Below are 10,253 nucleotides of genomic sequence, written 5' to 3'. Positions count from 1 at the left end.
CCTCCACGCGCCGGAAGTGTGCCTCGAGCCCGCCCCCGAGTCCTCATTGGAAGGAGACATAGGAAGGGGTGGGAACCTGGCCCAGTTTTACTTTCTCATTGGCTGAAATCGATGAGCGGGCGAGAAGGGGCGGAAGCAGGCTTCCCCCGGTCGCTTGATCGGCCCTCGGGTTTTCATTGGCTGAAATGGAAAGTTGGGCGGCGTCTCTCGGTCCTCCGGGTCCCTCGCGGGTTGCTGGCGGCGACAAGCCCTTGCCCCGCCCCTCGGGGGTACCCTCTTTTTTTTAAACCCTAAATTGAGGGCCAGGCGATCCTTCACCCCGAAGCCTGGGGGTCTAGACTTGGCCTTTGCTTTCAGAGGCCTCGCGTCCGCCGGAGCCCTGGGATGTAGAGAGACTCGAGCGGCGAGGGGACCCGGAACGATTCTTCCGCGGAACCATCGCGGCGAGGCCCCTCGGAGCGCGCGCAGGGGCGGACCGCGGCGGGCCGGGCCAGACGCGCAGCGATGGCGGCGACGGCCTTGGGGGCGGCCGGCGCGGGGCCGGGGGTCGCGGTCCCTGTGGAGCTGCGGCGCGAGCGGCGCATGGTGTGCGTGGAGTACCCAGGCGTGGTGCGCGACGTGTCCAAGATGCTGCGGACGCTGGGCGGCGAGGAGGGCGTTTCGCGGGTGAGAAGCGGGACGGGGGGGAGTGGCCGGGACGGCGGGTGCGACCGCGTCTGCGACCTCGGCCGGCGGGGCGGGTGGGCTCCTTGGCCGCGGAAGTCGGGGCGGGCGGCGGGGCGGCGGGTGGGCGGGGACTGGCGTCCCGCAGGCCGGGCTGGACCCTTTTCCTGGGGAGCCGCGGGAACGGGCTGCGGCGGAGGCGCGGGAGGGCGGGGGGTCCTGTCCGTGCGGTCCCCGTGTGCGGGGCCCCGCCGGCTGCCGCCGCCGCATTCACAGCGGAGGCCCAGGCGCGGGGCATCGAGGCAGGGAGCCCCAGCGGGCGCCCCGTCCCAGGACCGCGGGGACCGCGGCGCGGCCTGAGCCGCCCCGACCGGCTGGTTGCGGCGTGCACTGACGTTTTCACCCGTGTGGTCTGTCCCGGCCGCGCGGCTCCCCCCGAAGTCTGCGCTCGCTGCGCTTCCTCCGGCTTCGTGAATGGGGGAGCCCCGCGTGCAGCACCGGGCGCCGCTGGGGCCCGGTTAGCCGCGTGTTGTTCTTTCGCCCTGGCTTACTCACTTCGCCGTGACACCCAGGGCCCCGCTCTCACGAACCCCAGAGGTGTCTAGCCGGCTGCAGTGTGAGCCTTTTGGAAGAGACCGGCCGCTGACCCGCCCCTTGGGTGCAGCGGGTGCAGCTTCTCTGCCGGCCCCCAGCGGGGGCTGTCCCCAGCCTCACAGTCTCACTGATCCGTGTCCTGTGAGAGGGGATTCCTGAAGGTCGGGGCTCCTAACCTGTCGGTCCGCACCCCGCCCCCCCTGGTTCCCGAGCACCTCCCAGGGACCAGGCAGCATCAGTGCTGGGTGGGGACCAGCAAGCTGGAAGGCGGATACTCTTGGCCCAGTGAGCATTGCTGGGGCTTTTGTGGCCACAGAGCTGACCCTTACTGTGTCCCTCCTGCCCTGTGCCAGGCAGGCGCTCATGGGTGACCTGACCCGCGTACAGTGTTCACCAGGAGCTGGACACCAGACTAAGCGTGTTGCCTGTTCCGTGGTTCAGCAATTCGCTGTTGCAGTCCCATGAGCAGGTGCTGTTCGTATCTCCGTTTTAAGGAGAAGGAACAAGGCTCGGAAAGGACAGGTGACAGCTAGGCAGAGCCAAAGCGCTTCCTCCTGGTTGATTTCATTTCCTTTGGACCTGGGAACGTTTGCCTGTGAGACTGATAGCATGACCGTGTGGGGCAGGTAGTACCTGGGGGAGGAAGGTCAAGACAAGCCACCCCCACCCCCGCCAGCCTTTGTTCCTCCATGGTAGACTTGATTCCCTGCACTGAACGGGCCCTTGCGGTGGGGGGGCTCTACTTAGCTGGCTGTCCCCGTCTGCAGCCTCCAGCCTCTTAGAAGAAGGGGAGACTAACCTCATTTTCTCTACCAGATAAAAAGGAAGATACTTGGGTTCGAAGAATGGGTCTTTTGAGAATTCAGAGCTCAGAATGAACCCTGCGCCCCCTGGCCCTCTCCTTGTGGTCTGGGTCACCATCGGGCTCTCACTGAGCGAGGGGCAGCTCTCTGCCCATCACTCAGCTGCTCACTGCCTCGCTCTGCCTCCGCCTTGCCACAGATCTACGCGGACCCCACCAAGAGGCTGGAGCTGTACTTCCGGCCCAAGGACCCTTACTGCCACCCTGTGTGTGCCAACCGCTTTAGTACCAGCAGCCTGCTGCTCCGGGTCAGAAGGAAGACCAGGCGGCAGAGGGAGGTGCTGGGGCCTGAGCCCCACCCCGGGGCCCCGTTTGACATAGAGATACTTGGCATCGTCTCCACCATTTACAAGTTTCAAGGTAACTGCAGCTTCCTGTGTGGGGTTATTTTAGGACCTGTGTCCACATCCTGTAGGTGCTCTGTGGGTCCTCACACTGGGAAGGGGGCCAGTCTGTGCCCCGGAATGAGGGGCGGGGGGTAAACAGAGTGGAACAGTCCAGGCCCCATCCAGGAGGCGCACGTTTCCCCCTCCATGCACAGCCGTCAGCGGATTGTGGGCTCACTGCTGCTCATCTGCATTCTCCAGAAAGACTCGTGTTCTGAGTAATCCCGTAATTTTTAAGGCCGTTATATGGGCCCAAATAAGACTGGTTAGCAGGTCTCCAGTTTCAGAACCGTGTCTAGGCCTTGACTGTACTGGTCTTGCCTTTTTTCTGAAGCCTTCCCAGATCATCTCAGCCCCCGGGACCTCGTGTTCCTTTGGACTCTTGGCCACCTGGGTGTCTCCCGTGGGGTCCTCAGTTTGCTACCCACAGGGAGCCCCAGTGAGGAGGCGGTAAGGGGCGGGGCGGGGTGGGCGAGTAAGAAAGAGCCAGTTTGTTTGGGCAGGCGTTCAGCTGCCCTCAGCCTCCGGCTCTTCTCTGCAGTGTGAGAGCCTGGGTTCCTCAGGTCCTCGTGAAGGGCCAGTTCACGCAGGAGGCGCTTGGCAGATCGCTAGGGAGCCTTAGTGGAATACGCAGCGTCCGCTGCAGCTCTCTGACAGTCTGCGGAGAGCATGGACGCAGAAGAGGGGCTGGGAGGTGGAAAAGGATGGAACCAGGACCCGGGATCCTGCACTGGGCATTCTGATCGTCAGTCGTGCTGGTGGCATGTGGTGCTGTCCAACGAGGGCTGTCCTTCCTGGGGCAAGTTCTTCCCGTGATGCGTTTTTCATCCGTCTGTTTGAGCTGGCACCCGGCCACTTAGTCCACATCCCTGCCAGCAGCGCTGGCCGGCCTGGGGGCTTGTCTGAGGCACAGCGTCCCAGAGTCTTCAGCTGGGCCGCAGGTACGTCGTGTGCACTCTGCATTTCCGGAAGTGCTGACCTAGACCAGACCCTCTCGCACCACATCTTCTCCGACCCCCGGCCCTGCCGGGAGACTCCCAAGTGCACAGAGTCGCGTGCACAAAGTGTTTCAGAGGGTGCTGCTTTGGCTCCCACCTCCAAGGCTCCCTCGGTACCTCGGAGAACGTGTGGGTGTCGACGCCGCAGCCGCCAGTTCCTGGGAGGGTGTAGTGGGGTGTCTGCCATCTGGCCGCCTCTCTTTCCAGGAATGTCTGACTTCCAGTACTTGGCGGTGCACACGGACGAGGGCGGCAGGCACATGTCCATGTACGACAAGGTGCTCATGCTCAAACCCGAGAAGGAGAGTTTCTTCCACCAAGAGCTGCCGCTCTACATCCCCCCACCCATCTTCTCTCGGCTGGACACCCCAGTGGACTATTTCTATCGGCCAGAGACGCAGCACCGGTAAGCCCCTCCACTCTACCCCCCGGCTGCTGCAACATCACATTTCAGAGCAAGGGCCCTGTGGTCAGGGGACCTGGGTCCCAGAGGCAGCCGAACCAGTGACATAGAGACCTTGCTCTGAGCTCCCACACCATGGAGAAGGAATAAGGATGTCGCCTTAAGACTTGGAAGACTCGTGTTCCACTGTTGAAATACTTGGAACAGTGAGTGGCGGGCAGAGTTTGATAGAGTAAACAAGTGATCGTGCGTGAGGAGGGATGCGGCTAGTGAACGCTCAGCCCTTCCAGGCCAGGGAACCCCATGCAGCATGTGGGAGAGCAGGCTCGTGGGCCGATGTAGCATTTGGCCGGGGTGCCTTGCTCTGTGAAAAAGGCAGGTGTAGAAACACATCCTGTGCTGCAAAAGTAAACTGTGGCATGACAGTAGAAACCTAGAAAATTCTGGAAGACGGAGCCCAGAGCAGTGACCTGTAGAGGGGTGACAGAAGGAGATGTCCTCTTCTGTCACTAAATGTTTTCATCAACAGTGCGGATCCAGGCTCATGGCCTGGGGCACTGCATGGAGCCCTGGGTCAGCAGAGGACAGATGAGGTCCCTGCTGGGCTGGGTGGGGAGCTGGCTGGAGCGCGAGTGAGCCAGGAGTGAGCAATGGGCCCCGTTGCCAGATGCACATCTTAGAGGACATAAAAGGACACAAGGGCAGTGAGTGGGTGAGGCCTCGAGGCCCTCAGAGGGGCTGACATCTGAAACAGACCTGAGTGATGACGTATCCAGGCCGGTGAAGATCTGGGGAGAACATTCCAGACCAGGGGACTGTGTCTGTGAAGGAGTGGTTGCAGAGGGAGTCTGGGAGAGTGGTAGGGGTGAAGGTCACACAGACCATGGTGAGGGCCTTAGATGTGATCCTAAGGAGAAAGTGCATTGTTGTCTTCCCTTAAAAAACACGGAGAGTTCCAAGCACAGCCCAAAGCAGAGCGAACACTCCAGCTGCGGCCCCAGCTTCTGCGGTTGGCCCCCGTCCCGCACTTGCCGCCCCTGCCAGGCCCCAGCTTCCCAGCATGTCCTCGAGAAATCAGTCTGGGCGCCTCCCACGTGGAAGGCCTTGTGCTGTCGGGCAAACCTGCCGCGCTCTTGCCGGGACAGGCGAGAGTACCGGCGTCCCCCGCGCCTCCCGGTGCCAGTCGTTCCCCAGTGTCCCCAGCCAGAAGCAGGCCTCCCGGCAGCTTCCATTCACAAGGCTCAGGTCTCTTGAATCCCCCGCCCTTTCTGACCAAGTGGTGGTTCCAGGGGCAGAAAATAACAACGGTGTAAGCACAGAGGGTCAGGCCACACCTCTCCCAGCTGAAATCCTCCACGAGGGGTGACAGGTTTTTCCGCTTGTGTGGTCCTTGGCACGGGAGTTTTAGGCATAGGAGAGACGATTTGCATATTTCTGAAACGCTTTGATTACTTCTCCCACAAGCATTTCCCTTCAGAGCCCGAAACAGACACAGAATACACAAGGGAGACTAGACGCCGCCGCGCTGCTGGGCCCTGGCATGGGCTCGGGCCGTTGAGTCACTTGTCTGTCCTGTGGGACGCGTAGGCAGCTGCTCCCAGTCCTCTGGGGAAGGCACAGGGGAGGAAGGCCGGCTGCCCTTGGACCACAGGCCCTTTTTCCCTCTCCACGTGGTTTATCGATGTTCCAGCAAATGGAAAGAACCTGCGTTTTTTCCCAGGGCCACTATTGATTTTTCTGCTCTGCTGGCCTTCTGGGGTACACCAGGGCTGGTGGGGGGTGGCCGGGCTACAGCCTTGTTGGCCACTCCTGGGGTCCAGGGAAGTTGAGCTTCCTGCAGGACCCTGGGCAGAGGAGAGGCTGGGAGGCTGGCCCACAGGGTCCCTCCTCCTTGAGCAAGTCAGTGGGGGACCCGGTGAGGCGGCCCAAGGAGCCCTTTCCCTGTGGTGACCGGGGCCCAGCAGGCAGCCCACCAGCGGGAGTGAGCCGCTAGGGCCTTCTCTCTTAGGGGTGTTCAGGGTCTTGGGGGATGTCTTTGAAGTCAGGGTCATATTACACATTTTTGGCGGTGGTTTCTAACAGTCACTTTACAGAAAAGGCACAGACTTGCTCTCATCTTTGTAATTTTATTTTCCAGTGTGTTCCTTATAAATACGCAGATGGTTTTTACTTGTGTAGAAAATTAAGGTAGAATGGAAACAAATTTAAAAGGTAGTAATCACCTGGGTGCACTTGGGGGGCTCAGTCGGTTGGGCATCCGACTCTTGATTTTGGCTCCGGTCATGATCTCAAGGTCACGAGATCAAGCCCCACTTTGGGTTCAAGATGGGTGTGGAGCCAGCTTAAGATTCTCTCTCTCCCATGCCCTCTGCCTCTCCCCCTTCAAAAAAAATAGAATAAAATAAATAAAAGGTGATAATCACCTGAATGGGAACGTAGGAGTCCAGGACATGCTTTAAAATGTATTTCGGGGCACCCGGGTGACTCAGTTGGGTGAGCACCTGACGCTTGGTTTCAGCGCCGGTCATGACCTCCGGTTGTGAGACGGAGCCCCATGTCCGGCTCCTCACTAGCACGGAGTCTGCTTAAGACTGTCTCACCCTCTCTCGCTGGCATCCCCCACTGAAATAAATATATCTTGTAAAGAACCCTTCTTTAAAAAGTGAAAAAGTGTTTTTCCCAATAATTTCGTGGGTTTGGAGTGGGGTACGGATGGGATGAAATCGGCCGCGTGGGAGTCGTTGGCGCTCACGGTGGGTTGTGGGGTTTCGTGAGACTGTGTCTTCCTGCTTCGGGACAGGCTTGACGTTTCTGACGACCAGACTTTTTTTTTTTTTTAAAGATTTTTTATTGACTTACTTGAGAGAGAGAGGACGGGCTGGAGGAGGGTCAGAGGGAGAAAAAGACTCCCCCCTGAGAGGAGAGCCTGATGTAGGGCTCGATCCCCAAGATCATGACCTGAGCCAAAGGCAGATGCCCACCCGACTGAGTGACCCAGGCCCCCCGACAGCTGCCTTAATGAGCTGACCCCCTGGGCATCCTGGCCTGGCGCCAACAGAGCGGCCTGAGCACAGCGGCCTCTAGAACCCTCCCTCCTGACCCTGTGCTGTAGGCCGGGGCCGTTCAGTAATGACCTTCACCCAGCTGTAGTTCAGATGCCAACCACCCAGAGGGGAGCGGGATGGGGTTCACGGGGCCCGGGCTCCCAGCTCTCGTCTTTACGAGCTCTGACCCTAGGGAGGTTTCTAGCTGCTGTCGGTTACTTTGTAGGAAATGGGTTTCTTCCTCGGAAGGTTGTCTTGAGGGTTAAGCAAGTAAATCAGGGGAGTCTGTATATGTCGTCTGTGTTGCTGGACAGCTGACCCAGTGTGCCCTCTGGCTGCGCCTCGCCAGCCCTCCCTGCTCGTGCCACACGGTTCTGTCTGGTGCGCGCGGGTCTCGGTGCGGCTGTGAGAGCAGCAGCCTCACCGCTTTCGGCTACCTGCCCCACACCGCTGCCCGGTTTCCAAGCTGCAGGCCCCAAGGCCTCTGTGAGCTGTGGGCATGGTCGCTGCCCCGTTCCTGCCCAGCCGTCGGCAGAGGTGCTGAGGTTCCCCCCCAACCCGTAGCCCAGACTCCAGGGACTGGCACCCGCAGGTGGGCTCCCTGCCTGGTCCAGCAGGCCCGTGTCTGGGGTCCCCTTGGAGGTGCCCCAGCCCACCCCAGCTCTCTCCGCCCCAGGGAAGGCTACAACAACCCCCCCGTCTCAGGCGAGAACCTCATCGGCCTGAGCAGGGCCCGGCGCCCCCACAACGCCATCTTTGTCAACTTTGAGGAGGACGAGGTGCCCACACAGCCACTGGAGGCCGCCGTCCAGACGTGGAGGAGGATCTCCACCAACCCCACGGACCGCAAGGTGGAGGAGGAGCTGCGGAGGGTGAGCCCCACGGACCGCCTCTGTTCCCGCAGGCCCTTCCCCCGTGTTGCCCGGGGCTGTGCTGACTGTGTATAACCGGGTCATGGGCACATGGGAACATGTCGTCTCCAGATGTCACATCTCCGCGCCATGCCAACATAAGCCCTACATTCCCAAGGTTGAAAATACTTCAAGTACTTCTCAGAGTTCTGGAGAGGTCCTTGAGGGGTGGAAGCAGTCAGTACCCTGCCTGCTCGCGACTTCCGGTGCAGCTCTGGGGTTCAGGAAGCTTTCCTTTACCCATCCGTGCTGGCAGGAAACCAGATGGAGCACCTGCTGGGTGCCCCCTGCGGCTTCACCCCCGTTAGTGCTGGAGGGGGCCGAGGGGCCTTCCACCTGCCTCCCCCTGCCCCCTAGGCTGGCAGGCCCCCGGAGGAGCTGCCGGGGCCTCTGTTGCTCAGGCCCGCCCAGGCGTGAACAGCAGGTTCTCACGGAGGCCACGTTGCTGCTGACAGAGGCTCCCCTCTGCCCTTGCTGAAGCGGGCTCTTCCTTGGGGGTTTGTTTCTTAAAGAGATTGTGGACACCTGACCGGTTTCCAGCCTTACTGGTCCCTGGAGGGGAGCCGTGGGGGGCGGCTCTCCGAGGGCCCTGCTGGTCCTCCAGGCACAGCCCAGTCCCCAGCCAGGCCTCCCGGCCCCCATCCCCCAGCCACACTGGCTTCTGCGGTCCTCCCGTGGGCCAGGCCGTCCCCTTCAGCTTCACGATGTCCCAACTGAGGCTCCACCCTCCAGGTTGGGTTCAGGGTCCAGAACTCCGGCATGTCCCCATCTTGGCCCTGCTCTGGCTCCTTCGGTCATCTGCCTCCCCCACTATCCTGTGAGCTGCGTGAGGGCAGAGGCCATGTCCTTCGTGGTCGTTCCAGGACACCCAGGCCCTGCAGCCACACCTGACCCAGGCTGGGTGTGTGGTCCCCGCTTCCAAAGCCAGGGACCCGTGAGTGAGTGCAGGGGCTCCTGGAGGCTGCTCCTTGCCTGGTCAGGCCCTGCTCTCCACCAGCTCACCTCCCAAAGGCTCTGCTGGGGACCAGACCACTCTGGAGGGCCTGAGCCAGGTGGGCAAGAAGCTCCTGGTGCTCATTTCAGTCTCTGCCTTGACCCCCAGCTGTTTGAAATCCGTCCCGTCTGGTCACGAAATGCCGTCAAGGCCAATATCAGCATCCATCCTGACAAGCTCAAGGTCTTGCTGCCCTTCATGGCCTATTACATGGTGAGTGCCTCACCTTGGTTCCCACCAGAGTCACCCTGATCGCTGATAGGACCTCTAGGAGCTTCAGCAAGAACGGGTGGCCCTGTCCCAGCAATACCCCCGCCATCCCGGTGGCTTGTTACAGCCCCAGGGAGGCCCTCCATGGCCTCCCAGTAATGCTACCCATACTGGATGATTTTAGGATTAAAGAGTAGTTATAATTTTTAAATAAAGGGATTATACGTTTTTTTTTTAAAGATTTTATTTATTTGACAGAGATCACAAATAGGCAGAGAGGCAGGCGGCGGCAGGGGTGGGGGAAGCCGGCTCCTCGCTGAGCAGAGAGCCCGATGTGGGACTTGATCCCAGGACGCTGGGATCATGACCTGAGCTGAAAGCAGAGGCTTTAACTCCCTGAGCCACCCAGGTGCCCTAGGGATTATACGTTTTTAAGTGATCTTGTATTGAGAACATTCTAAGGACCAGATCGTTATATTATTATATTCCCTTTAGAGGTATGTATTCTATCCCTTTTCCTCCCGGGGGGGTGGCAGTGGGATTCCCTTCTTGCCTCTGAGGCAGAGCCAGGGCTCAGAGAGGTGACTTGTGCTGAGGTCCTCGAGCCAGCACGTGACAGAGGCACTTGGGATCCCCAGCCTAGTTGCAGAGCCCAGGTCCCCTAACCACAGGGCCACCAGCCTTGGCTCATTCTGCCTGGGCTCAGTGGGGGTGGGAAGGGCAGATCGGCCTTTGGCTCAGTCCAGGAGGCCCTGGGGGTGAGGTGTTGTTACCGAGGTTCCCAGAGGCGCCGGAGGAAAGCACTCCCCCTTACTAGGCGTCCCCACATGGAGCCCTGGGGAGGCAAGGCTGAGATGTGACCATGACGTGATGACAGGTGGGGCAGAAGGAAGGCTCTTGCCTCCAAACTTCCGAGAGCTGCTGTCTGTCTTTTAGCATCAGCTTTCTGGACATAGGGACCTCAGGTGTATGCCCGTTGGCATGGCGGAAACACTCCCTGGGCACATAATGTGTGCCAGGTGGCATGGGAAAGGCTCCCGGGGCATCTTCTCATGTAATCCTCAGAGAAGCGATGGGAGGGGCGCCTGGGTGGCTCAGTGGGTTAAGCCACTGCCTTCGGCTCAGGTCATGATCTCAGGGTCCTGGGATCGAGTCCCACATCGGGCTCTCTGCTCGGCAGGGAGCCTG

The 10,253-nt window shown here is 60.4% G+C and overlaps 1 protein-coding gene across 1 annotated transcript in view; it reads left to right on the top strand.

Annotated features, from left to right (window-relative positions):
* The first annotated feature begins 228 nt into the window (after positions 1-228).
* GTF3C5 (general transcription factor IIIC subunit 5) overlaps positions 229-10,253 on the top strand; it is a 14,776-nt gene continuing 4,751 nt past the window's right edge. Inside the window, exons 1-5 of the mRNA XM_059410433.1 lie at positions 229-666; positions 2,260-2,479; positions 3,711-3,909; positions 7,627-7,822; positions 8,964-9,068. Of these exons, the coding sequence (XP_059266416.1) occupies positions 505-666; positions 2,260-2,479; positions 3,711-3,909; positions 7,627-7,822; positions 8,964-9,068 (882 nt within the window). The 5' untranslated portion in view covers positions 229-504. The remainder of the gene's footprint in view (positions 667-2,259; positions 2,480-3,710; positions 3,910-7,626; positions 7,823-8,963; positions 9,069-10,253) is intronic.

This window comes from Mustela nigripes, chromosome 9, assembly GCF_022355385.1.
Source record: "Mustela nigripes isolate SB6536 chromosome 9, MUSNIG.SB6536, whole genome shotgun sequence".
In the NCBI taxonomy this organism is placed as follows: Eukaryota; Metazoa; Chordata; class Mammalia; order Carnivora; family Mustelidae; genus Mustela; species Mustela nigripes.
Note: the sequence above shows the minus strand (reverse complement) of the source record. Positions and strands in the feature narration are given on the sequence as shown.